Source organism: Poecilia mexicana, unplaced genomic scaffold (assembly GCF_051168715.1).
Source record: "Poecilia mexicana isolate PSO_F unplaced genomic scaffold, ASM5116871v1 scaffold_12, whole genome shotgun sequence".
Lineage (NCBI taxonomy): Eukaryota > Metazoa > Chordata > Actinopteri > Cyprinodontiformes > Poeciliidae > Poecilia > Poecilia mexicana.
Window position 1 is genome coordinate 3,481,708 of NW_028263381.1, and position 27,868 is coordinate 3,509,575.

A 27,868-nucleotide genomic window follows, 5' to 3' on the forward strand; every position below is an offset into this window, starting at 1 on the left:
AGTTTTCTAGTGCCTTAATTTTTTTCATATTGAAAACCTCTAACTTCATTGGTTTGTACTGGGACTTTTTTTGTGAGATGTTCATATGTAATCATCCCTCTTTATCCCTAAATAGATAAATTGCCATAATAACTCCAAATTATTTGTTACTTTAAGGCAAACTACAATAAATATTTTATCTGTCAAAATCCTTAAGTGAAACTCTTTGGTTTAAAATAAAAATGTCTTCAGTATTTAATTCTTTGACTCAAAGTAGACCACAAATACTCACCATCTTATAGCAGCTTTAAATATAAAACCTCATGTTCTTCAGTCCTGACTAAGCCATGTTTGTCTTGTGCATTTTAGAATCCAGTCATGGTTGCCTTTAAAGTTACTATCTGTTATCTGGCTCTAACTGTAGACACCAACCAGTGCGTCTCTGAAACCCGATTCGCTTGAATTTGATGATCATTTTCTTAGTTTTCTTCATGTTATTAAGCACCGGGTCGTTGCCTCTGCACCTGATTCGTGTTTGACTTCCTCACAACACACTCATTTCAAATCACAGTGAATGAATCCCACTACTGTGGCATCTGATTCATGTAAGAATCAGATTTTTCTAACTTCTTTGGATTTACAGTCATATTTTAACCAGGTGAACAGCAATGGGCTGAGTACATGACCTTGAGGAATCCCAGTTCTCCTCAAGGAGAGCTGGCTCTTTTTTTCACACTGTGTGCTGTCTGTGGTCTCTCAGTGTGCTCTGTTCAATATCTGGCATTCTTCCAGCTTATTGTGTATTTTACAGTACGCACTGGAGATGGAGGCCAAGCTGGATCAGTTGCGTTCTATGGTGGAGGCCGCTGATCGAGACAAGGTGGAGCTACTCAACCAACTAGAGGAGGAGAAGAGGTGGGTCCTTCCTTCTTCGTCACTTTATTATATCTGTTTATGTGCGATGTTAAATCCACAGAGGCAGCAGCAACAAGTATTCAGTTTGCCAAACACTTCAAAGCAAAGGTCTTTTCTCAGTGTTTGTTATCCTGTGATTAAAATGTTTTAACTCTTTAGCTTGATAACTGTGCTGCAGTTAGTCAGTGATTGGATTTAGAGTTCAGTCACATTTTAGTTTATGTAATAAATACAACTTAATGAGAAATGTCAGCCCTGGAAGTTTTACTGTACAAAAAAAATATAAAACCTAAATAAAATTCAGTCCACATTTAGTATAGCTCAGTCACAACTCATTGTCTATTCCGATGTAATCTGAGTTTGAGGAGAACATTGGCACAAAAGAAAAGCATAATGTAAATTAAACAAGGAAACAATGATGAGAATGTTAGTCACTCCTTAAAACACATCTTAGATAGGAATTATGTTTCAGTTTAAGGTTGTTAAACTAATAATTCAAATTGCCTGTTGTCTTTTTTTTTTTTTTTTTTTTTTACAATATTGTAATTTGTAACAGGAAAGTGGAGGACCTGCAGTTTCGTGTAGAGGAGGCATGCATCACCAAAGGAGACCTCGAGGTATACGATATACTTCTTCACATGGCAGAGTGGGACAATATGTCAGAGCTTTTAAGAAGCCCGTGTCATTTAGCTCTGCTTTAAACATTATTTTAACGGATCTCCACCTGAAGTTTCACTTTCCTTAAAAAAAAAGAGTAAGACTGAAGTTTTTCTCCTTTTCCTACACTCTTTGAATCCTACACTTTCTGTCCTGTTCAGACTCACCATCCTCTTTATTTATTCATCCTGGAGTTGGGTTACTCGTCTTCTCAGATGTCTCTGCCATCTTTCACTGATGTTGTCGTCCTTCTGCCATCTGTTCATCCTCATGCCTGTTCATAGAAGTTTTTACCTTCACCACTCCTGTTTGCATTCATCCTCAGCTGTGCTTGTGCTGTTTGCGTTCTTTTTGTTTTAACACTAGAGATAAATTAGTGCCTAACTGAGTTGGGTTCCTATGCTGAATGAATAAAATTGAGCAGATAAGTGACTCTAATCAAGAACATAAAACCTTAAAATGCTGCAAGAGAATCTTCATTTTCACTTTCTGCTCTTTGTTCTGAAAGCGTACTTTTCTCTGTGTCGCACAAAGCTGGCATGTCAGCGCTGCATTGGTGTTTGTTCTCCTTCTCTTCCTGCTCTCTCTTACTAACAGACGCAGACCAGGCTGGAGCATGCCCACATAAAGGAGCTTGAGCAGAGCCTGCTCTTTGAAAAGACCAAAGCTGAAAAACTCCAGAGGGATTTAGAGGACACTAGGGTAATACTGGCACCCGCAGTCCCGCACCAGGGCTGAGTCACGGCCCTTTCCCCACCAGGTTTATTAATGATACACAGCGTATGCTAGGAGAGCTGCAGCGTCGAGGCCCTGTGGATTTTGTCCACTGCTGTTGCAGAGAAACATTAACAACTCATCTGCATGTAGCTTCTCTTTATAACCCAGGTTTATCTGAACAATATGCATGCGTGCATGAGTCTGAACTGATATTGTTTGGAGATGACCTGCGCAAGATCAGCCAAGAAATACGGCTGGTGGCATTTTCTTCTTGCCTGCAAATCCCACATAAGAACTTAAGTCCTTCACAAATGATTAATTATCTCCATTTTCTGTTAAATAATTGCCTGCGTTTGAACTAAATTCACAAGAAAGCTCCAGAGTGTATACGGAGAGATGTACGGGCGAGAATTTTATCTGATTTCTGATCTCCAGCTTTCGGAGAAACTTTGATCTGCTGATAATAATTTTGACGGATTCTGAATTCATTTTAGGGACTATAATAAAAGAAGATAAAATAGGAATCAGAATCACTTTATTGCTATTTCCAGTAAACAAGTTCACAGGCCAGGAAATTGCTTTGATGTAACAAAATTAAATAAATAATAGAATCATATATGACCATGAAAAAGAAAGAAATAGAAAAAAAAGAATATTTTTCTAACCTGCAATTCAGAAACTTTAAAGGGACAGTATTATGTAAAATCGACTTTTTTGAGTGTTATATGATGCTATGATGTTATTCCCTCATCAAAGACATATCTGGAGTGTTGCTCTAATTCTTTCATGCATGTTTGAGAAATCCTTTAATCTCCCGTGGCAACCATTCAGCTGTGTAAAACACCTGGATGGACACAGCTCCTCCTCAGAGCTGCAGTTTCCAAACTTTCCCACTCAGCTCCTTCAGACTAGCCAGCGGCAATTAGCAAATGCCTGATGGAAGTTTGTATCTATCTGGCTACTGGTCAGATCAAGTTTTTCCAATGACGCTGTAATGGTCACTAGAGATCTCCAAAACAATTATGTGGGACTTGGTGGCTTTAAGACAAATGTAGACGACATCTTTTATGCTTTGAAATCTTTGACCTGTTGCTACTTACTGATTGGTTCTCTGATCGAGGTGGTATTTAATTCTGGAAAACAAGTAACTCAGATTTGTATTTGTCAAGTTTTCTTTGGTACTGTTCATCTTGTATATATTTAAAACTTCAGAAATTTCTATTTCACATTAAAATCAGAGGAGCTAAATTTTTTCACCAATCTCATGCCGTACTGTCACCGTATAGTGACAGTTTAAACCAATATGCAAAAATATATTTTTTAATGAAAGTTACATACTGCAGCTTCAATGAAGGTATGATCCGATTTTCAGTTTTTTAGACGGGAACGTTTTTAATCGCCTCCTGCTTTTAACCTCATGGTTTAATGAGGACTGTTCCAATACACCGAAATCTTTGAATTCATTGAAAAACAAAACGGCAAAACCCAAAAAGACTCGAGCATTTAGACGTACATGAGTCAAGAGGCAGTAGTGCTTTTAATCTCTTCAGTGGTGCATCCTGTGCGACCTCCACCCAGGTTGCCACGGTGTCTGAGCGCTCCAGGATCATGGAGCTGGAGAGGGAGGTGGCGGACTTCAAGCTCAGACTGCGGGCGTCCCAGCAGAAGGAGGACGCTGTGTCTCTGTCGCAGCAGCAGGTTGGCAGTCTTAACACCCAGGTTAAGTGCCAGGAGAAGCAGATCAGTGAGCTGAGCGTCGACCTGGAGCGCAAACAGAAGGAGCTTCAGTCTGCACTGCAAGACAGGACGTCTTTACAGCAGCAGCTGTCCAGTCTGGTAAGAAGAAGAAGAGGAAGAAGTAGTGAAGAACCTCTGGAGATGTTGATGATTGTTGAAAACTGGTGTGATTATTTTCATGAAAAGGAGAGTTTACAGCAGCCTCTCCCAGATGTAACTCAGACTTGTCCATGTTGATGTGCAAATTAGAATTTTTTAAGCTTTACATCATGTTATGATGTAATTTCCTCATCGAAAACATACCTGGAGTCTTGCCTTGATTCTTTCATGCATGTTTGAGAAATCCTTTAATCTCCCATAGCAACCATTCAGATGTGCAAAAAGCCTGGGTGGACCTAGCCCCGCCTCCAAGGTTCTGCCTCACAGAGTGCCCCTCCTTCATGACTCCTCCACTCAGCTCCTTCAGACTAGCCAGTAGCAATTAGCAAACACCTGGTGGGACTGCACATCAGCTGATCTCATTGTAGGAGCTGCTTCTCAGTACAACACTGGTAAAAATGTTGTTAAAGGGTTAATAGAGGAATGATGTTGTGATGACTTCCTGAAGGCGGAGTTTCAGAAAGAGCAGGAGTTTTTTAAAGAGACAGAGACCCAATTTCAAGGTGTTACATTACAAAGTAAAATTCATTTTAAGTTATATTTGATATACAGAATTATTGTAACAACTGAAGGTAACATAGTTACTTGATTGTGCTATAAAATGGAACTATGTACCTGGAAAACACAGAACACTGCCCCTTTAAACCTATTTGATGTTACTGAATCCTCTGAGTTTCTCTTATCCCAATATTTGGATTACATTGGGGAGATGGGAGTGCTCAACAATGCTGTGGTCTCCATTTCTCAGTAATCCTTTTGTCTTACTGGACTTTCCGTGTGGATGGTTCTCTGGATTCCCTCGACAGCTGCTGCTGAACAGTTTCCATACCAAGCAATTATGAGGCGTGCTCCCCACTGAGCCGTGGAAGAAAAACACAAACAGTTTGCAAAGTTAAAAAAAAAAAAAAAAGTTTGGTGTCTGCTCTGAGACTCTTTAATGTTGGGCTGGACTTCTCGATGCTTCCTAAAAATATGCAGCCCTCTTTTGTAGTCATCTGCGCACCTTCCAGTCAGCTTTAACATTTAGTTTGACATTTTAATCTATTAGAAGCCAGAACATGTTGAACATATGTTTAAAGTAAATAAGAACTGATCCACAAACTTAGTATGACTCTAGTTTTTCTGCTTTGATTAGTTAGCAAGCAAACGTTAATGAACTGCCTTTTTGTTTTGTGCCGAAAAATTGAGTCTTTGCCCACACCTATGTTTATTACTATAAGGTGTTTTGCTTGTGGGCATTGTGAAAGTAGCCTCATTAACAGAGGTATTTTATCCACAATCTTGCTTGTTTTTGTCATTATTTCCCCCCAGTTAGCTCAAGGTACAGGAATGCTGCTGTGTAAGTGATTAGCATGTAATCACTGCTGATGGTTCTGCGTTTCAGAGATGCAAGCTGGAGATTGCTGAGGAGGAGAACAGGGCCATAGCAAAGACCATGAAAGGTAACGATACCACTTGTATTGTTTGCTGGTTGTAGTATGCGATTAATTGTTGATTTTCTTCTTTGTCTCATTTGACTGACGGCGGATTTTGTTCCTTGACAGAGCTGGAGAATACCGTGGAGCAGTCAAAGAAGGACTTCCAAACCCAGCGCAGAGAGATGGAGCTGAAGTCCCAGCTGACAAAGGTAGCACCGCACATGAACTTGATGAAAAAATTAAATTGATTACTTTTCCTCAACATCCTGGATTTAAAAGAAACAAAAACATTTAAGTGATTTTATCTGGGTTTGACTTGTTTGCTATTAATTTATGAGCCACTTTAAGAGAAAAATATCCTTTTTGGTTCTGGTGTTTATAGAGACAATACATGACTTGAATGGCATGTTCTCATATCCATGTCTAATTCTATGCTTTGTGTTCAGAATTATATTATTTATTTGACGTATTTAGAATTACTAATTGCCCTTTTTGAACCACTTCAAAGAAGGTTTGATCCAGTTTATTTTCACAAGTTTGACCAAGATAGTCAACATATTGTTTTTGTCAGTTTCTGTTTCTTTACTGGTGCAGAGTTATCAATTACATTTGTAATTCAGTACATTTATGTCTATGTTAAAAAAAAGAAGAAAGAAACATTTTAAGTCAATTCAGCACTGATTTCCTGTATCGGATTGGTATCGATCGATACTAAACCTCAGATATCTGTATTGGTATCGGAAGTGAAAAAAGTGAATTGGGTCATTCCTAGTTCTCATGCATTCCTGATTTGAAAAATGGGCCTTTGCTGTTTTATACACCACAAATAAAGTTTCCTATAGACTCTGGTCAATTTAAGAGTTTGAGTATAAACCTGAGAAATGCTCCAGTTGGTTTATAGGAATTGTTTGCAGATTTTTATTTCTTTACTTCACTCTGAATAAATATGTGTTTTAATTTAAAGTTAGATTTGTTAATTGTGAGATCATGTCAATGCAATAAAAGCTACATTTATACTAGGGGTGATAACAAATGTGGTTTGTGCTGTTGCTGAAAGTTAAATTTTATTTGCTGAACCTTTGCAGATCCAAATGCACAAGAAGTAAAAATCCAGTCTGAACAAAAAAAACCTTCATAAAGGCAGTTTCACCAAACATGTTAGAAAAACAACTTAACTAGGAAAAATAATACTTTATATAAATTGGCAGAACTAAATTCATTTGGATGTTCCAGTAGCCTTTAGCCATATTACGTTCATACTAATTTCTAGTTATGCGCATTTAGCAGCATTAAAGCGCTACCATGTTAAAGCTAACGATAACCCCAGGCTGTTATGATGTTATTAAAACATTACTGACACACACATGCACACATTGCTATCATTTCTGTTCCTGTTTGCAAAGGCAGTCTGTTTCTGGTTTATGAAAAGGCACTGTGGGAAAATGATGTTTTAGAATCAGCTCTGAATTCAGTTCAGTTTGCGTCACGTCACAGTCAGAGCAGTATACCAACATGTGACAGAAGGAACCTAATCATCCAATCACTTGACATCTTTTTATGCTGATTTCAGGTCAAAAGGTCAGATGAAAACAATTGGCGTAAAGGTCCTAAAAGCAAAACTTGTTCTGTATTCCACGACATCTAAAACCAGAATGAAGAAGAGAGAATTTGCGTTTGCCTCGAACGTTTCTGCACAGAGACTCAGATCAGCTGTAGCGAGCATTTCGATCAACATAAACTCTAAACTATCAGAGCACTCTTGTTTGGCTCATTTACTATTTATATCTTGACTTTTATCATGGCTTTCTGCAGATGGCAGACATTCTTGCTGCAGGTGCAGAGAGAGAGAGTCGATAAACAAAAGCAGTTCAAGCTGAAAGTGGAGGCACTGAGCTGCCGTTGCCATGCAGACGTGAAGTTTCTGCTTTTACGATTTCTACATAGAAAATGTTGCATTAAAGAGCGAGGCGTTCTTGTTCCCTAAAGCCAGAGCTTTTATGCTCCGGCTTTCGCTTTATGAAACTCATTCCAATTGGATGATGAAGTGAAATAACGTCTGCTCTGTCCCTTAATCAGAACAAGGCCGAGGCTTTACGTTTTGTAGCTTGTTGTACAAGAACTTATATTTTTTTCCTGAAGCAAAATCCCTGTTCAACTCTTGATGCAAGCTGCAGAAATATCTTTCTAGAGTCTACATGACTTTGTTTCTACAGGTCAGCACATACATGTGAGAACAACCACAGGTGGAAGTGGGAAAGAGTTTTTAAAAGTCAGATATTGATATTGGTGAGGACCAAAACCCAAAGAGGAGAACGAGGATTTACATATGAGGAATCGAATTCAGCTTCCATATTCAAATTCTGCTTTGTTTAGTTGTCTGTGTTGTGCAGGTTCTTTACAATATTTTATGTACTTTTTATGACGGCTGCCACATGTGAGTTTACTGTAAAGCCCAAGAAGAAGTACTGTTGTCTTCACAAGGATGCAAATGTAGGGACGTGTCTGTTTGCTGTGCAAATAAGCACTTTTATACATATTTACATGAGCACGTTATAGTTTTTTCAGTGTGTATAAAAACACACATATACTCTGCTGAGTGATGATTTAAGAACCGAGTGGCTTTTTTTCTTACTTTTTTTGTTGCATAACACATTATCTAACTATGGTTTCATCAATATTATCATCTAATTGTTTTCTATGTCCACTTAAGTTTTTTTTTTTTTTAAAGTAAAGAAAAAAAAAAACAGTTATATAAGTGCAGACATGTGTGCAGGTAGATGAAAACTTCTCTTTGGATTGTTATAAAAAAAATACAGTCTGGGTAAAAAAAATGTTTTGAACACATATCAATCACTTTTAATGGAAGATTTTATCCTCCTGTATGTTTCACAGTATTTATAGTGCCTTACGTTTTTCTACGTCACACTACAACCACACATTGCATTATGTTTTGTTGGGATTTTTATGGTTTGGATCAACATAAAGTAATTAGAATTAGGCAGTAGAAGGAAAATGACGCATGCTTCTTTAAAATACTTTAAAAATATATATACTTATGCTTTCCATTGAATTTGCATGAGATTGAGAAATTTTGCAAAGAACAATGGGAAGAACTTTCAGTCTCTAGATGTGTAGTTCTGTGGGTGCAGAAAAAAAAGTGGTTCTTTGAAGTTCTGGAAACAAATTCAAGCTCCGTCGTATAATTATTCTTCTTCAAAATTTTCCACTATTTATTGGCTGATTATTGCACAAAGTCTCAATAGAATACATTGAACATTGTAGTTGTAGTCGGGTGTGAATTCTTTAAAGTTTCCTCATTGTGTGTTGCAGGCAACGGAGAAGCTGGACAGAATGAACGTGTCCTTAGTGCAGATGACTATAGAGAAGAAAGCTCTGGAGTCGCAGGTAAGGAGAGGCTGATGGAGAAATCCTGCAGGCAGGACTTTATTGGCTTTATTCCTCCTCATTTCCATTCACATCCATGTGCTTCTTAATAATGGTGCATCACTCTAACTGACAGGAGAAAACAATCCCTGTTCTTCATCAAGAACAACTTTTCAATATCTGATTTTTGCAGGTGATGGGTAAATACTTTTTAAAAAATAAAACATGGAGTAAGTCATTGTGAGCCAACTTCCTACTATTATCAATTAAAACTTACGTTTATGCTAACATTAGCATTTTAGCTAATTTTGGTTGCGTTTTTAATGCTTTTTGCATGCTGAATAAAGCATGTTACTGTTGGTCACCATGCTAATGATAGCCTTTATGCTAAATTTAGCATTTTATCAAAACTGAGGATTTTAGCTCATCTTTTTTGTGTTTAATGCTTTTTGCATGTTGAGTAGAATATGTTACTATTGGACACAGTGCTAATGATAGCCTTTATCATAACTTTAGCTAAAGCGAAGTTGGCTCTAGGTGCGCTTTGAAATTTTGCATGGCTTTAAAGCAGCTCAGCCAATCACAGCTCACTTTAAATCCTCATCATTCTTCCCCTGCTGAGTTTTTTTTTTCATTGCAACTCTGCAACATTTTCAAGAGACCTTTTCCGCTTGTCTGCATGTGTTTCACATAGTGTGTTCCACGGCACTCTGAAAGGTTTTGCACATGTACTTGCATGAGCTCAGCATCTGCAGCCTGCAGGGTTTCTGTTGTACATTCACGCTGACTGGATCGCTACACAAGCTGCTCTTGTTGGGGGAAAATCAGCCGCTGCCTTCGCATTTAATTAACCATGAATGAAACCCTGCAGCCTCTCCTGACTCCCTCTGCTATCTCTGACTTTATATTTTTATCATCCTCTTTCATCACCATCTTTTTTTTTTAACTGAGTGCTGCTGCTCAGTCTGTCTGCAGCTCTCTGGCGCCCTCTTGCTTCCTTCTTACTGGGCATTCATATTCACTCTTTACTAAGCCAATCATAACAACTCGCTTTATATGTTTAATTTCTAGACTATTTGAAATAAGACTTTTCCCACTTACCAAATATATTGATGTGCAGAATATCTTTTAATATTTGACCCTAATAACCAAATATGAGAGTTGGAGTTGTTCTTTATTATGTTAATATTACACATTTTAGTAATGATTTTGATTTTAAGTCAAGTTCATTTGTGTAGCTCATTTCAGCAGCAAGGTGGTTCAAAGTGCTTTACACCATAAAAACATAATACAATAACTAATTATGAAACAGCAAAAGTTTACATTTTGTCAAATGCCACCATCAACATCATCACAATGTTGATATTTTAATGTGCATCCACATATTATTAATTAAAGGCAGCTCCAAACGTGGGTCTTATCCCTGATTTAAAGGAACTCTGTGTTTTTGCAGCTTTCTGGAAGTTTCTTCCAGATTCGTGGTGCATAGAAGCTGAATGCTGCTTCTCTGTGTTTGGTTCTGGATCTGGATGCAGAGCAGAACCAGAACAGAAAGACTGGAGTGGTCTGCAAGGTTGATCTGCTGCATCTAAAACATACATACTAAATGTATGTTTTAGACACAATTGGAACATTTTCACATGGGCGTGCCGTGTATTTACTTTTGTTGCCAGAGGTTTATAAATTAATGTTTTATAAGTTAATAGTATGTGACAGAAAATCCAGTGTGGCTGATTAATTCTGTGGTCCAAAATTTGCCACAGCGAACTGAAAGACTGTTTGGTAGTTGATGATAGTTGTTGCCACCCAGGCTGGGACAGTCACTTATTATTTAGAGGAGGTTTTTTTAATTTATTTTCTCTAAATGCCTGTATGCAGTGAACCAAAGAATAAAGCTGCCATTTTAGGGATTTTGTGTGATATTTCATTTTATTTAACAATCTGAAACATTTAAATGAGACAAAAAAAATTGGAAACAACGTAGACAGATCTACAAATCTGTTGAGGTTGTAGATCAGGAAACTAAATAACAAAATAGAGCAAGACTGTGTTTTTTTCCATCCATAGAGGAATCAGAGAGGCAAAGCAGAAGATTAAAATGGAAGTGTTTTGATTGTGCTGCAGGGGAGAGCAGAAACTTTGAAGTTATGGAGGGAAGCTAAAAGCGCGTGTTGTCAAGCAATTATTCAGCAGGGATGCTTCTACATCTGCCTCTTCGCTCTGCTCTGCCCTGATGAGGCTGTGATGTAATCCTGCACATGTCACTGTGAGCGGCGCTATGTGTGTGTGCGTGTGTGTGTGGGTTGTGGTGCTGGGCACAACACTGCTGTAGTTAATGGCAGCTGACTTGAGGTTGACCTGTCATGTTGGACTGAGAAGGATCCATCTGATGAATAACGTTTCCCCTAAACCGATAAGCTGGTTTATTTTTGAAGGAAGTGTCAGTTTAGCTGTGTTTTTAGTTCATATCAGGCTCCAGGTTTCTACTGTTCCTGTTTTGTCAATTCTAAAATAAGCTGTGATGTGTTTGGGATCCTGTAGGAAAACTCAATTGGTTCAGAGTTTCAACCAGTTAGCTGTAGATCTGAGGTGAAGTGGAAGAAAGTGGAGGTAGTCTTGAACTTTTTATTTTTTTTCACCCGTTAAGTTTACTGGACCAGTAGAAGTTGCAACAAAACCAGTCCCACAGCATGATACCACCACCACCGTTTATGCAATTTTCTTATGTAAGGGCAAAAATGATCAGGTCAAAAGTTTTGGCAGACCAAAAACATACAATTTATTTGAAAAAATAATGACTAATATCACAAAACATGAAGATATTATTATAAATAATAAATTTGACTTGCTCAACAGTAAACAAAGCATGCAATATTTTAACTAATTAATTAAATTGGTAAGATTTTTTATGTTGGAAAGAGACACTGTAAATCATTGTAGATCCAAATGAAAGAGTTATGAAAATTAAAACAAAGGTTTCCACTTTCTTTGTGCTCGACTGGCTTTTTTTTTTTTTTTGGAAGACTGTTTTCTACTCTTAGCAATAGCAAAGGGCTTCGGGTCACACTTTCTTCCGCTGTATTTAGCCAAGTCCAATCCCTTAGTTAAAAATAAAGTTGAACGCACCAAAGTCTACAAGATATTGGATCTCATTTACTTTGAAATTATTGTGACAACATTTTCACTTTTTCCTAAATCTTCATTTGTATCAACCAGCTGCGCTGAACCAAATCTGTTCAGCGCAGGTGAATTCCAGTTTGAGGCCGCACAGTCAGTCCACGACCTGCTAATGAACTGCTCATGTTAAAACGGTTATAAAACGAGAGCAGGCTAACATGAAGCTTCTGTGATGTCCTTACCGAAGCATCAACATCAACCCCATGTTTACCCACTGCTCTGGGTTTGTGGCCTGACCTCAAACTACATATTTGTTATCATACTTTTTCTGGAAGACAAAAAGATTGAAAAAATGCTGAAAAGTCATGAATCAAAAGCACCTTTTTTGAAAACAGAGGCGTACACAGAAAATGCAGACATTAGGTACTGCAATGCCCTGTGAATGGTGAGCAAAGCTTTCTGAAGAAGTGTGTGTGTGTGCGTGTGTGTGTGTGTGTGTGTGTGTGTGTGTGTGTACGTACGAACGATAAGAGCATCTAAAAGTGAGCTGCCAGGAGGCGGAGAAGTGGGAGGAGCTTCTGCAGGCTTACATTATGTAAGTGATCTGCTTGTTCGACCAGAGTGAGAGAGAGAGGCAGAGCAGGCAACACACACTCTCCGTTTCCCTCCTCCAGCCGCACACGGCGGGGAGACGAGAACCGATGCTTTGTTGATGCTCAGCTTCTGTTCGCCGGCGCGTGAAACGGGCAGAACAAGAGCAGAGGTGACCCGGTGACAAAAAACAAGCCACTACTTAGCAGGCGGACTTGGCTGGGAAAAAATAAATTAAAAATTAAAAATCCAGCAGCCTGGGTATGGACATTGCTGCTCTGCATCAGGGCTTCTCCAGCAATATCTACTCAAATCATTACCAGGTAGGACGAGTTGTTGTTGCTTCAAACTCCTCATTTTCAAACACAAACTCTGACTGCTTTTACTGCATACTTGTCCCTAAGTTTGCATGTAATCGTTTATGTTCAGGAGCTCGGCGTGTTGAGCAGACGTCAGGTTGAATATGCAGATAAACACCGAAGCAATGAGCAGCATGAAACTCCCCCTGCACAGTTGATGTCACACTTAATGATGTGATGAAGTGCAACACACAGTAGAAGTCTGGTGTGTTTTTTGTTTTGTTTTGTTTTGTTTTTTGTACAATTGAAGCATTGATTTTTAAAGCTTTTAATTAATTATTGATGCCCTCGTAGCGCTGTGGATGATGCTGCGCCGCACGTGTCTCGTCAGGAGTGACTCCTAATGTGTTTGGAGCCTCAGTTGAGAAGCAGAATGTTTTCCTTTAGAAAGAAAAAGTTTAAAAAGAGAGGATATTGCTGGTGCTTTTATTTTATTTCCGTGCTGTTTCAACTCACTTTTACTGGTGAGCAAACACAAAAATGCTGCAAGATTAAAATAAAATAAAACATAAAGTCATTACAAATGTGTCGGAAAATGTGAATGAAAACCGTTTTCACCTTCGTTGTTTATACTTTGTAAAAATCACCTTTCGCTGAAGTTACAGCTGCAACTAACCAATTTTCATTGTAAAATGTCTAAAGCTCAGTCAGAGTGTCTGAAGAGCATCTCTTTTGAAGTCATTATGGGTTTATTTATATTGCACATTTCAGCAACATTAGGACTTTATAACTGGGGTGATGTTCTCTATCTTCCTGGTTTTAGTCAGAGCATCAGCAGCAGCGTTCTGGATCAACTGCAGCTGGAGGATTGATATCTTTTCTTCTTCTTTTTTTTTTTAGGCCGACCTGTGAAGACACTTACATCAGTGTGACTAAAGATAAACACATGGATGATTTTCTCTTGCTGGGACATTAGTCCTTTAATATCAGAGATGTTCTTCAGATGATAGAAGGTTGTATTTGTAACCATCTTTATGTGGGTCTGAAGGTTCAGGTTCATCACTACATCCAGATTTCTCCCAGATTCTTTTGTAACTTTCTTTGTATATTGTGTTTAAATGTTTAATTTGATCACAAAGGCTGTTTATCTTAACACAGTTATTTGGGATTGTTTCAGTGTGATTAATACTTATTATCTCTAATAACTCAATGGTTTATTGATCTGTATAGCTGAAATCAGGGTGGCTCGTGTTTTATTAGTTAAACATTATTTAAATTGAGGGATTTTTTGTCACTTCAAAACATAAAATTTTGATATATTTTAGTTGACCTTGTTCCTGCTGTTGAATGTCAAATCCCATTGAAGACATTATGGATGACCGTAATAAATGATAAAATAGTTAACTGAAACTCATCTTTAGCTCATTTGTGTTGTTTTTTCTCCAAAGCAATGTGCTGAAAACGTTTGAAAACTTACCTTGAAAATTGTTAAAGTGCGTGAATAAAGTGTGCCAACACTGGATAAATGTGTTTGCTTCTCACTAACTTGCTGCTCTTTTCTCTAAGCAGGCGAGTCGGTCCATTACTTCCACAGCGGTATTAACAGTCGTAGAAACTTTCTTTGTCCCATAAGTGTAACGGTTGCATCATGCACCTCCCCACCATAGAAAGCAATCTAAGTCAGCGGGGATGATGGCACCGAGGTTAACGAATTCTCTCTCCCTCTACTTTGGTGTCTCCTCTTCAGCTCGACACTTTGAAACAGCAGAACTCCAAATACCAGGAGGAGCTGAGCCTGTCGAAGGAGCGCAGCGGCGCCGAGAGCCTGCGGATCGGCATCCTCTGCAAGGAAATGTGAGTTCCCAGCATAGCTGATGTTTTTTCCTGCCTCTGTGTCGGTGACCCCATGCCTGCGAGTTCATTATGCTGGAGCTGTTAAATTTACCTCCAGGGTCTAAACTGCCGATTAAAACACTATCTGGATTTTCAAGCTCACTGATGTTACGCCAAGAATTCAGCTAATGTAATGCAACCAAACTACTTTAGGACTTAAAAATAGAAAATAAAAAAACTTTATTAGCTCTACTAATGCCAAATGTTTTATAAAGCAGCCCAAGCTGTAGCTGTAAGTCTCTGGGGAGATTATCCATCTTGAAAATATGCTATAAAATAAGCTAGAGCACACAATTAGGTGATTATAAATGCAATGAAGTATAATAAAGCGTAGCTCTCCTACCTTTACATTTAATTTTATTAACTGCCAGTCTGTGTTGTCACTGAAACTGACTGAAATTACAGGCACCCTTCACGTGTGTGTGTCTCGATTAGTTCATGTCTAAGTTACATTTCTTAAGTTTTGTAGCAATGATTATATTAGGTCATCCAGACCTGTTAAAGTTGGTCAAAAATGCATTTTGATTATGTATTTCTGTTTAAAAACAGACGCTTCAACTAGGCCTGTCGCGATAAACAATAAATCAATTAATCGCACGATAAATTAAACCTATCGACTTCATTTTAATTATTGGCTTTATCGTCTCTTCCTGTCTTTTTTTCTTTCTGTTGATGACACTGAAGGAAAAAGGCTCAACTCCCGTGCTCTTCCTTAGTGTAATGTCCAGCGCACACTACACGAGTTGTTGGCGGACTGTCGGCCCATTTTCAAAACCTGACAGAAATCCTAGGTATAACGGTTCGATCGGGTTTGTCGTGCCCTGTGGTGTCCAGCCACATGGGCACAAAATAATGGCTACAAGTCCAGTTAACTAATTTCAAAATCAGGCATTAATCAATGCTTTACTAGAATCTACCTGTGATGCATGTAAAGTTCTGACTGACTGAAAATCATTATAACCTGCTTATGTCACGTTAACGAAGAACAGCTGAAAACTTACCGGGTTTATCAACTACGGTAGCAATTTGGCTCCAGTTCCTCTCCTTGTCATTTCTATATTCTTTGCACGAAATGTTGAATAAATATTAATGTTGTTTCCTCATATCATCTCCAAAGTCCGCTGGACTTCATGTTGCGCCGTGTCAGCTGTTTGGGATTCCCTTCATAATTTCCCCTCAGAAAGCACGGAGGTGAATCCGCGCTTTCTGATTGGCTACCTGTCACATTCAACGGGCTGCATTGACGCTTCCAGTCGGGGAAAACCCCTGATTTAGATCGGAGCGTCCACGACGATCCACTGTAACCCACCACACACTGCAGGATGATCTGTTACGAAATCACCAGCGACGATCTTAGATTGGCCAACTTTCTAAGATTGTCATAAAGGGAAAATAGGGGCAAAAAATCGTGTAGATGTAACTACTGCATCAGGTAGTCGGATGTGCCCATCTTCTCTGTTTAAATCTAGTGATTACTGAAGGGCAATCTAGTACACAGACTTCATATCTGCACTCTTTTGGTTGAATACAGTATTTATTTCCACTTTGGTTTTATGTTGTTTAGTTTTCATTCAAGTACATTTTTTGTTAATGGAGACTGAGAATCCATTTTATTTTTGTTTTTGGTTGTTTTATTTATTTAGTTTATCAGTTCCAGTGTTATGTGTTCTTTTGAAAATAAAGTGCATCTATCTATGGCAGGAAATCACATGCATTATTAGTCATTTCCATTAAATCAGTGTCAAAAGGTCTTGAAACAATATTATCGTTTATCGCAATAATTTTTTAGACAATTAATCGCTCAGCAAAATTAGTTTTCGTGACAGGCCTAGCTTCAACCAGAGTGGAAGAAAGTAAAAAATGTTCACTAAAATCACTAATAAAAAGCTTCATTATTATTATTATTTTTATATTTTAAAAAGGTTTTGTCTTATCGACATCACCTGTAATGTTTAGGTCTTGTTGTCCTCTCATTTGGAAATTCAACAATCTGAATTTTAGCTGAATTCTGTTTTATTTTATGCTGTCAGCATCGAGTTTTTCTCCTCTATGATCTGTTTATGGGCTAAAATATAAGAATTATTCTGTATTCGTTTTCCCCAGAACCATTCAGCCTTCCTGTTATCTGCTAAAAGTATCCGTTCACACAATTACATTTTATAAACTAAACTAAATCATAACCTTATTTATCCAACTGTGGATAAATAAGAGAAAACCTTAAAAGTCATCATTTGACAGCACTTATGAAGTGTCCTTGGACTGCGTTTATTTTTACTCTGCTTCATGTTTATGTTGATCTCCAGCCTGACGCAGAGGTTTATTTTTAGATTTTTCTGCTCGTGTGAATCCGTCATGTGCCCCACGTGTGTGTGTGCTTGCATGTGGGTGTGTGTGTGTGTGTGTGTGTGCTTGCATGTGGGTGTGTGTGTGTGTATGCGTGTGTGTGTGCGTGTGTGTGTGTGTGAATTTGTGCTCATATGCCCCATTCTGCCACACTCCCCTCTCTAGTCCCCCCTCTCTTAGTCATCAGTAACCCGAGCTTGTGACGTCAGATTGGTGCAACTGGCTCACTCAAAGCTATCAATTTTGAAACAAACACAGTAATTCGACAAAACCAGCCCAGTAACAAGGTGGGGTCGTCTAGTCAGCTTCTAGTAGGTCTAAATATTTCAGATGAAGTAAAATGTTTAAATGGACAGATCGTGTTGAATCTCTCCATCCTTCTCTTCCTCCATCTTGACTTGTCCCAACAATGTGCTCCTCCATCCTTTCCACATCCTTCCTCTCTTTAATGTTACGTAACCGCTCTTCTCCTCCTAGGACCGCCTGGCTCCGGCATACCCGCTTCTCCCGCCGTGGCATCAGAGTGTGTGTGTGTGTGTGTGTGTGTGTGTGTGTGTGTGTGTGTGTGTGTGTGTGTGTGTGTGTGTGTGTGTGTGTGTGTGTGTGTGAGTGAGTGAGTGAGTGAGAGAGAGAGAGAGAGAGAGAGAGAGTGTTACTATGCATTTGTTTGTTGGTGTTGAAACAATGAGGCTTTCATCTTTCTGAAAAAACGGCGGTGTGCACCGCAGCTCACATGTGGGCTTTGTGTTTGTGTGTGACTAGTTCTGCTGTAGTTAAAAAGTATAAATGTCTACACAATGAAACGCGGCAGGTAACATCCACATTTTGGTTTTACTGGATGTTTTGGCTGTTTTTATCAATAGAGGCACATTAATGAACATCGAGAGGACAGGTGATGTAGGCCTAACAAAATCTCACACTGTTTGTAGAGATAATAATAAAAGTGTAGATAAAAAAAGTATTTATAACTTGTTCGTTGTCTTTTTGTAGGCAAGTGTCTGGCTGTGACAGCATGTGTGTTGATGTGTTCAAGAATTGACACGAAAAGGCTTTTTGAAAGGGAACTTCATCGGACAAGCTTAAAATGATCTGATCTCAAACTGATTGGTGCTTTCAGGAACAAGGAGAGGCAGCTGAGTTTTCATGTGTTTGGTTATTGATCACAACAGCCTCATTTTGATGGTTGTCTTTGCTTTAAATGCTGTTCCATAAGAATCTGTCTGCCGTTCACGCAGCCTCAAAAGGATAAATACAGGCTTTAAGACATCACAATTATTGATGTGCAACAGAAACTAGGTTGAATTTTGTTCATCCGTCCCAGTTGGTATGCAGGGCGGGTAGCACAGTACAGAGACTGGAAAAGCATATTTAGCACAGCGCACATCTCCCTTCCAAGTTGTGCCTGCTGCCTGCTGTGGTGCAGCGCTGGGATTGTGGAGAGCCATGATGGATGTGATTAAACGTTATGCAGCCAGATACTTCACCCAGATGGCACTCAGAACATGTTATTAGTCTCACGTAGCTCCAGTGATCTGCCTCTGACACAAATCCATAGAGCGACCCACTTGGGAACAAATCTCAATTTGCACAGGAAATCGTTTGGTTCCGGTATCTAAAAATATCTGGGTATTTACGCTCGCAGACAAAACAGCCCCTTCATGCTGCGTCTCAGTCTAAAGCAGATTACACCATGTGAATATAGCGAGTGCTTTACATTTTCTGATTGGATTTTTTTTTTCTCGTTTCTTTTGTTGTGCAGTATTTAGTTTTTACAAATGCATGTACAGCATTGCCTTCTTGTTGAGGGTAATTCTGCTTTTAAAATCATAATTAAAAAATAATTACAATCATTTGTTCTAATCAGTTCTATGAAATTGCATCTCTGTCATTCTCCTATGTTAATGTTTGCGTTACGTTGCCACCATGAAAACTACCACTGTCCTTATGGTACCCTAGTAGTTAACAATCCAGACTCTCCACATGGTGCCTCTGATGAATGTCTGCACAGTTAACACATTTAGATTTATGAATATTTAATAATAATTCCAACAATACTGGAAGATTCAAGTGTTCAAAACAGTCCAGAAACATTTTAAATTTGTCTGTGAGATGCAAAGTAGAAATCTTACTTTACTCCCACTTAAAATGGCTAAAATAGCACAAAGTCAGATTAATGAGGTCCACATCATAATTCAGTAGTTTGAAGGAGGTTTTTCCTGCTGAAACCTCATGTGGTTTGGTGCTCCTGACTGTTGAAGTGAGAGCGAACACCATGTGAGACCTAAAGAAATGTCTGAGCAGAATTGTATAAAAATAAATAAATAAATAAAAATCAGTGGAAAGGTTAGTAGGAGGTATTAAAGGAAAAAAATGTAAGGAAAAATTCACTTAGGCCTTTCATGATAACAAATTTTACTAGACTCTAAATTGTCCCAGTAATTATTGCGATAAATGATAATATTGGTGTCATTTATCGGAACATTCAAGTGATAAAGTCATAGCAGTGCCAGCTCACCCGCTGACAGACCACAGCATTTTAATTTTGTAAAGGACACTTCACACTGGAACTGGAAAATATTTTAGATATCCAAAATAAAACACAACAACCAAAAACTAAATAAAAACCACAGAGTGCCCTGACTTTTTTGATAGATGGAAAACAAATTTTTATTATCTGTTGCAAGACAAAGTTATTTTTGGTGAGTTCAGGTAAATATTTTTTTCCTAACAGATCAATAAAAAAATCATTCAACATCGATTGATGAGCGTTTATTGTGAACAGAAAACGTAATGGGTCAGCTAACTGTTCACGTAACAGAACCTGTGAAGGTATTTATTTGCTTATGCACTGCGTGCGTGTGTGTTAAATATTTGAACACATGTGAGCATCTGTCTCCCAGTAACACTGACACAGATGCCACATAAACCTGGCTGTCCTGTTTCTCTGACGCGGCGCCTGAACGTGTCGCCTCCTTTCTGTTTCCTGTCTGTTCCCCCTCAGCAAGGAGCTGAAGCTGGCCTCCCAGAAGTCTCAGCGTCTGGACGAGGTACCGAACTTTTCCTAAACTCCACCTTACGTAAGCGGCTCCCTCTATCCTGTTATGGATCCGAGGGGGTTTGTTTATCCTGAAATGGAGATTTGATGAATGGGCTTTGGCCTGAGCTCCTGCTGCAAATAAACTGCTCAAGCCGAGGCGGATTTAGCATCTATTTAAATACATCTATGTTTGTGTGTTTGACTTGCAGCGCAATGTGGACCACAACGGTCAACAGCCAGGCATGAAGACCAGGTGAGCAACAAATATATGTTGTTCGTGTTTGCTTATTGATTTATTCACTAGTTGAGCATCGGTAGAGCTGACTTTAACAACACTTTTGTCTGTCTGTCTGTCTTAATGTTGTGATGCACAGCAAATAGTTGATTTAATCTGTTTATGCGGTTTTCTTTTACATGTTCTGCACATTTTGAAGCTTTTTGTCTTTGCTGAGGGAACATCTACTGTGGGTTTGCGTATAATATTATCATCTTAAGGTTTGAGGAATTGTGAATTCGAATAAGATCTTTATTATTAAAGAGTAAAATTTTCAGTTTTAAATGTGATTTTTTTTTCGTTCTCTTTTCATGGGCTGGATTTTGGTTTCTGTTTAAGCCACAACAAAAACTGAAAAACAGAGCAGCTGTGAACATTGGTTCTGCATCAGCCAGAAAGAGAAACTTCTGCTCCGTAATCCAAATATTTAAACTGTTTCTGAAGCTTCTACTCAGAACCTCATACTTAAAGTGAATATTTTAGAATGGGTGACGACAGGAAGTGAGTACGTAGTTTAAGATCTGAGTGAAGAGGGTGAAGACAAGCGTTTGTATCAGCCAGAGGGAAACGACCAAGCTACAGTCGGAGCAGAAATAACAGACGGCGAGGCAGAGAGTGTGTTCAAGAAGACTTGAAAAAGGTGGATGTGATTCAGTGAGACGACTTTCCTGCTTTCACTTCGACTTGTTTGGATGACTGGAGCAGAGATGTTTGTGGAGAGCTAGCTGGAGGCAGCTTGCCTCATGTCTGCTGGAATTCAGACGTAATCTTTGTTTTTTGTAGTTTACTTTACAAATGCAACACAGCTGTAAGCTGATTATACTTCATGTTCAAATTCATATTTTCGCCTAAAGAAAGGAAAGCAAAAGAGTTAAGCAGTTAGTTAAAAATAAATAAATTATCCTTCATTTTGATATAAAATCAGATTTGAAGCCGACTCTCCAAACTAAACATTAAGCTGAGGACAGAAACCTATACATGCAATTCATTTCTTTTGGTATTATTTAATGTTCATAAATTTAGGTTGAGAGTTTCTTTTGGAAAAAAATCAGCATTATTAAATCAGCATATTTTGGGTTAATAATGTTCTATGCTTCACACTTTGCAGTTTAATTTGGATTCTTGCAAGTCTCATAATGTCACAGTCCAACTTTCCTGTCACCAAACTTGAACTTATTCAAACAACAACAAAAAAAAGATGAAAATGTGGTGATCTGATGGTGAGACAAACTTACAGCAGCTAATTATTTACCAGAAACGTTTCACTTCTTACACCTTTTAATGGACAACATATTGGATCAGGAATGGACTAGTGATTTTGCTTTGCTTCTTCTCTTGAGACATACTCAAGAGAAGAATGGAGATGCGGATCTTCAGAAATCCACGGGAGCTTTAATCTCAGACAAAGACAGAGAACTGGAAACTCTGAGGAATGAGGTACTCCCATCAGAATCCCACCTCTCAGTCGTTTCTCAGTGGCAGGTGTGGAAAAGTCTTTTCCGTCTTTGGCAGATTGTCATGCTGCGCAGAGAGAACGCTATGGCCAAGACGCTGCAGTCGGCTGTGGAGACGCTGGAGAAGGACAAAGCTCAGCTGCAGAGTCGAGTTTGCGCTCTAGAGCAAAGGCTGATGGGAAGCCAAACCTCAGACTCCGAGGGCACAGAGGCTCCCCCATCAGGTGGGCAAATATTTCTAATAGGTTTTGGATTGTAGTTTGAGAGCAGATCAAAAATCCATTCTGTTTTTGTCCGGATGCTCCCGCAGGCAATCCTGTCCTGCAGCAGCTGAGAGAAGAGAAAGAGTTCGCTGAGGGCCAGGTGAGGCAGACACTTCAATAGATCCAAAGAGATTCGTTTCATCTTGTGCCATGTTATTATGAGTGATTTAAATAATTATCTATATGTTTGTTTCGGTCAGATCAACTTCCTGAACAGCGTGATCGTGGACCTGCAGAGGAAGAACGAGGAGCTGAAGATCAAGTTGAAGAAGCTGGTCTTGTCAGAGTTCAACGGAAACGACGGCACAGACGGGTAAAGAAAACACACAAAGTCTAAATGTTCTCCTAATGCAGAGATGCAACAAGGAAAACCAGCTTACCGTTTCACTGTTATCCAGGCTTTTATAAATGACGGAGGTAAACGTTTAAACCAGTCCATCATCCTCTATGAAGTCACCGCTAACTCAAAAAAAAACCAAAAAAAAACAATATGAAGCAAGCATCACTCCGTTCGGCATCTTCAGTGATAAATGTATCAAACGGTGAGTCGGTTCTCTCGTTGTTCTCTCCAACAGGTTTGAGGAAGCGGTACCAAAGCGTAAAAAGAAGTCGGCTCCTCGTCTTTTCTGCGACATCTGCGACTGCTTCGACCTCCACGACACGGAGGACTGTCCCACGCAGGCGCAGAGCCCCGACTCCATACCTCACACCACCTACCACGGCAACCCGTCTGAAGAGCGGCCCTACTGCGACATCTGCGAGGTGTTCGGCCACACCACCGAGTCGTGTAACGACGACCAGACCTTCTGAGGCGCTCCGCCGCCGCCCTCCCACTCCGTCGCCTGATGCATTTCTTACACTCCTGCTCCAATAAATCCCTCAGATTATTTCCATAATGTATTTTTATACCGTGTTGTTGATGCGTCGAGCTGCGATCGACTCTCCTAACCCTTTTGTTCCTCTGAGAGACGGGGTTCTGATTGCGGTGCAGAACGCCCGTCAAAATTCGCTTCGTCGGTGCAATATTGATGTTTTTATCAAATGAAATTTGCTTTCCGCACTCTTTTTTTTTTTTACATGTTTTGACGTTTTTGGGGTTTTTTTACTAAGTGAAAGTGATTTTCACGTGTCGTTTCTAGGCTTTTGTTTTCGGCAACAAAGTGATGCAACTTAATGAAGCACAGTTACAACTGAAGGGAAACAAAGATCTGCACTGTTTTCGTTAACTAATCAGCAGCACTGCCGCATGACGCATAAAATAAATGATTTATGCTCAGTTTTATTAGTTAACATCCTGGTCCGGTTTAAACGAGGCGGAATCAAACCTATTTTTTCTCATCTGTAATAAACACGATACATAAGAGCGTATAAAACAGTCCTTAAAACACGTGAGGAAAAACTTATTAAAAAAAAAATCTAACAAATGTAACAACGATATTATAAAGTTGAAATGTGGATATTTTGTTTCAAGAGAGCAGCAATAATTCAGTGTGAAAATCTTAAATAGGAATATCCAATTTTGCATACAGGAAGACAATAATTGGAACAAAAAGGGAAAGGAAACACTTATGGAAAAGAGGAAACCAGATTCATAAATTCATAAGCTGTTGTCAATTTGGAAGAATATTCTTACGTCTTTTCCGCATTTTGTTACGTTATTACCACAAACTTTAATGTTCTCTAGCAAACCTCGGGGACTGAGGAGCTTTATTTACGCTGAGGCTCAATAACACACAGCTGGGCTCTATTTTCGTATCAGAATCTCTTGGACTGGATTTTATTTTGGGGCATCGGAGCAATCGAGACTGAATACGAAACTATTTGTAAAAATTGGCCTTTTTACATCTAAAGACAGTTTGCTGCACCAAATTTTATTCTGGGGCATTAAAGTGAAGAGATTTGAATAACAATATAGATTTCTACTTGTTAATAAGAAATGTCGGTTTTCGTTCTGGGTCTTTTTTTTTTGCTCCATCTCATAAAATCCCAATAAAACATGATAAGATTTGTGGTTTTAACGTTAGAACATGTGAGGAATATGAGTTCATTTGCAAGCATCATTTTACAAATCGTGCTTTGTAATGATGCTTATCTTGAAACATTTTCTTATTCTGGAAATATTACAACTTTATCCACTAAATGTACCTTCATAGCACATTTTTTGATCAAAATATCAGTGATCCTCTATGTATCCTCTGAGCACAGAGTTATTATTTAACCGTTTTTATTTTTGAAGCTAGTCTTATTATGATTTAAATTATATATTTTTTATTAACGGTTGCATATTTTTTTCGCAATGTTACACCGTGTTTCTGAAAACATAATTTTTCAAACCCTCATAGTTTGACTGACATCGGCACCGATGGTACCTGATGGAAGCGACGGGTGACGTTCTACTCTTGGCCTGTAGAAAGTAGATGCAGAACGCATTTGGGTGGGAAAACAAACTAAAAGATGATGTGACAAAAAATAAAAAATCGGGAAAGGGATCCAAATTGAAAATATGAAGCTTGTGTTTGGCTATTTTCCTTCATTGTATCGTGGGGTTGACAGCTGTTCCGGTCATAAAATTTTTTTTAATGTTTTACATTTTTGCGAGAGCTTTAAGGGGAGCTTTGTGTCGGAGCTTGCTTTAAGGTTAAGATTTCAACCCTTTAGTCCGACACGCGTTTCCTCAGCTTCTAGGTCAGGGATGAACATATCTGCGTTTTCACCTTCCTGTTTGTTGCTGGTGAAAGCGACGGGAGGTTTGATGAAGTTACATTTTGTTATTTGTCTCTTGATGTTTTAAAAGCCAGCGACCGATCTTACAGGGAAATAAGCTAGCACTGATGAAGTTTAACGCCTGGAATAGGACTACTGTAGTACAGGAGACTGACGTGGCGTCCAGCCTGGTATTGCACTCTCCACTTTAAAGATTTGGTGTTTAAGCAGGCCTTGTGGTCTGCAGTTGTAACTTTTTTTGTTTTTGCTTTTGGGAATACTGCTCTCCAAAGCCTAAGAGTTGACATTTTGGTTGTAACGCTTATTCACTTTCAGAACTGGAAGAAAATTCAAGACATTCTGTTCTTCCTATTGTGATTAGTACATTTCCTTATTTCGACCTTGTCCTTGAAGCTACAGTATGCAAATTTATATTTAAAATCAGTTTTTTACATGTTTGGTCAAACTGTCACTATGTCCTGACTGTATGGGATGAGACAGATAATCTGTGATCTCCTCCAACTTCTTTCTAAGCTATTATAGCGATCTGTAAAAACGCACAGCTTGCGGTCAAAAACAACCAATCAGAGCCAGGAGGAGTGTCTTAGCGCTGTCAATCATATTCATGTGCTCGCTGCTAAATGCGCTAATGATGCATTCAAACCCAATGAGTTATGCGCGTCAAAAACACATCTGATGCTTCAAGTTTGACACGTGCACTTTTGGTGCGTTCACATCAAACGCGTTTTGAGCGTCAGGTGTGTCTGGTTTACATTCAAAGTCTCTGTGGAGCGTCGGACGTATAGGGCTCGCTCGACGTGTCAAACGCTCCAAGCTGTTCAAATGACACCTTCACGTAGACTTTGAATGTGAACCAGACAAGCCTGATGCTCAAAACGCGTTTGATGTGAACGCACCACAATGGTAGAGAAACGGCTCACCGTTACAGGAAAACGTTTTAACGGCCGTCTTCGGCGGCCATGTTAACTAGCCTTAGCATTCATGGCAGACTCAACTGTCAGGCAGACACTGTAGTGTAGCAAAGGGTAAGGAAGGAAGTGTACATGGTGCATATGCGAGCCTGATTGACAGCGCTAAAACCCTCCCCCCAGCCCTGATTGGTTGTTTCTGTAGTTAATACTAGAAGGCGGAAGTGTTCAATTTTTTTATTTTATTTTACAGATTATCTGTCTTATACTATACTGACACAAAATAGTGATAGTTTTAACAAATATGTAAAATGTGTATTTTTTTATACAATTCACATATTGTAGCTTTAATGCTTTCTATCTTGTCTCAGTTAATCACAGACACCTATGATGATTTAATTGAAATAATACTCCATGAACATGATGGTTAGAGACGGTGTGTGTATGTTGGAACTGAAATTGTAACGTTTTTTAATGAAGTAGTACATAATTTGGCTAATATATAGTGGGACTAATACCCAACAAGCATTTATTTAGTTAAAATTGCACCTAGGCAATGTCTAAATGGCCCATACATATGTAGACTAAAATCGGTATTTGATCTAGAATTGAACATTTTTTATGTCTGATTTCGGTTTTTCAATATTTATTAGGAGTCTAAATGTAAATTTGTTTAAGCCTAGATTAACAAGCAAAAAAACTTTTAAACATGAGCTACACAAATGCGCAAATGCAAATAGTACGATTGTCTATGTGTACTGCTCATAGTTTTGTCGTCACTGTAAAATGTCCTTTTTTAAAAAAAAATCCAAATCATGATAGGTTTATGAGCAGCTTGATCGCAGAGGGGCTGTTTGAGACTTTGTGGTTCTGGTTGGAGATGAAGGTTGATGAGGAGCTGCGGGTATTTTCCTTCCATTAAAACAAACCCAGAAAGCATCTTCTGTTCACTTTGACATTCCAGATAAAAGTGTGTGTTGCTCCCAGTACAGCAGAAATGTGGAAATCTGTCATATTTACCACAAATGCTCAACATACAGATCTCAAATTGACAAAAATAGTTTCTTTTTATGAACATAAAAGAAAAAGAAAGTATCAAAAGTGGAACAGTTAGCCTTTGTTTTTTCTAAACATACTTTTGTCTTTTTTATTTTGCTTTATGCCATGTTTTTATTTATTTTGCAGTTCTGGTGTCATAAACAAGCTTTAGCTTTGGAGCTCAATATTCACTCTGTGCTCTAGCTGAGCTAAGCTAACAAGATGCTAGCTTGAGCTTTTTGTTGAAGGCTAAACGTGAATACACAGATTTTCTAAAGTGGAATTTAATTTCCTTAAATTAAACTCCTGTAGCAACCACCTTTGGACATGTTTTGTTCTAAAGCACAATTTTTGGATCATATTGAATCTTCCCGTGTAAAAGTGATGCAACAAACTGTTGGCACTAGTCTCTGTAAATACTAAGCAGAGGTTTCCTTCTGACGCATGTGTACACGGTGCCATAAAACAGAAATATAGCTTTTAACGTGTGCTGCATTTTTATTTTTCTGCCAGTTAAGAAGACTGAAAGTATAGAGGTTTACACTCCCAGTGGGAAAAAACGGTTTGTAGAAAACTATGCGTTGTGTACTTTTCAAGTGATGACTCTAATTGTTGGTGTAATGTTTTATATATGTAACATCTGCACAAACAAGTATTTTACAGACGTGGATATGATGTAAAATGTCACTGTTTTCTATGTACTGTATATTCCTGAACGGTCCAATAGAAATTCTACGACGGGGTTTTCTGGTGTCCTGATTTCTTCTTAGTTTTTCCGACCGTGTCCATTAGCATCTTTTAGTCGGCAGGAACAAGATTAGCTTTTAAACTAGAGTCTGAATTAAAAAGAAAATTTAAACATGGGTAATTCTTTTAAGTCTCACATAATATACATTCTACACAGTTAAATATTTGGCATACACCAATAACGGTTTAGTTTGGCATTTTCCTTTTAATCAAC

The 27,868-nt window shown here is 38.6% G+C and overlaps 1 protein-coding gene across 2 annotated transcripts in view; it reads left to right on the forward strand.

Annotated features, from left to right (window-relative positions):
• The window catches only part of clip1b (CAP-GLY domain containing linker protein 1b), a 35,203-nt gene extending 7,553 nt beyond the window's left edge, over positions 1 to 27,650 (forward strand). Inside the window, exons 8-22 of one of the 2 annotated variants that reach the window (XM_014999460.2) lie at positions 791 to 894; positions 1,451 to 1,511; positions 2,149 to 2,253; positions 3,847 to 4,104; positions 5,549 to 5,606; positions 5,709 to 5,791; positions 8,913 to 8,987; positions 14,721 to 14,827; positions 20,211 to 20,256; positions 20,456 to 20,499; positions 21,861 to 21,957; positions 22,033 to 22,198; positions 22,285 to 22,337; positions 22,438 to 22,550; positions 22,813 to 27,650. In XM_014999460.2, coding sequence (XP_014854946.1) covers positions 791 to 894; positions 1,451 to 1,511; positions 2,149 to 2,253; positions 3,847 to 4,104; positions 5,549 to 5,606; positions 5,709 to 5,791; positions 8,913 to 8,987; positions 14,721 to 14,827; positions 20,211 to 20,256; positions 20,456 to 20,499; positions 21,861 to 21,957; positions 22,033 to 22,198; positions 22,285 to 22,337; positions 22,438 to 22,550; positions 22,813 to 23,047 — 1,605 coding nt within the window. In that variant the 3' untranslated portion in view covers positions 23,048 to 27,650. The remainder of the gene's footprint in view (positions 1 to 790; positions 895 to 1,450; positions 1,512 to 2,148; positions 2,254 to 3,846; positions 4,105 to 5,548; positions 5,607 to 5,708; positions 5,792 to 8,912; positions 8,988 to 14,720; positions 14,828 to 20,210; positions 20,257 to 20,455; positions 20,500 to 21,860; positions 21,958 to 22,032; positions 22,199 to 22,284; positions 22,338 to 22,437; positions 22,551 to 22,812) is intronic. The other variant, XM_088010756.1, reaches the window with a different exon arrangement.
• The last annotated feature ends 218 nt before the right edge of the window (positions 27,651 to 27,868 follow it).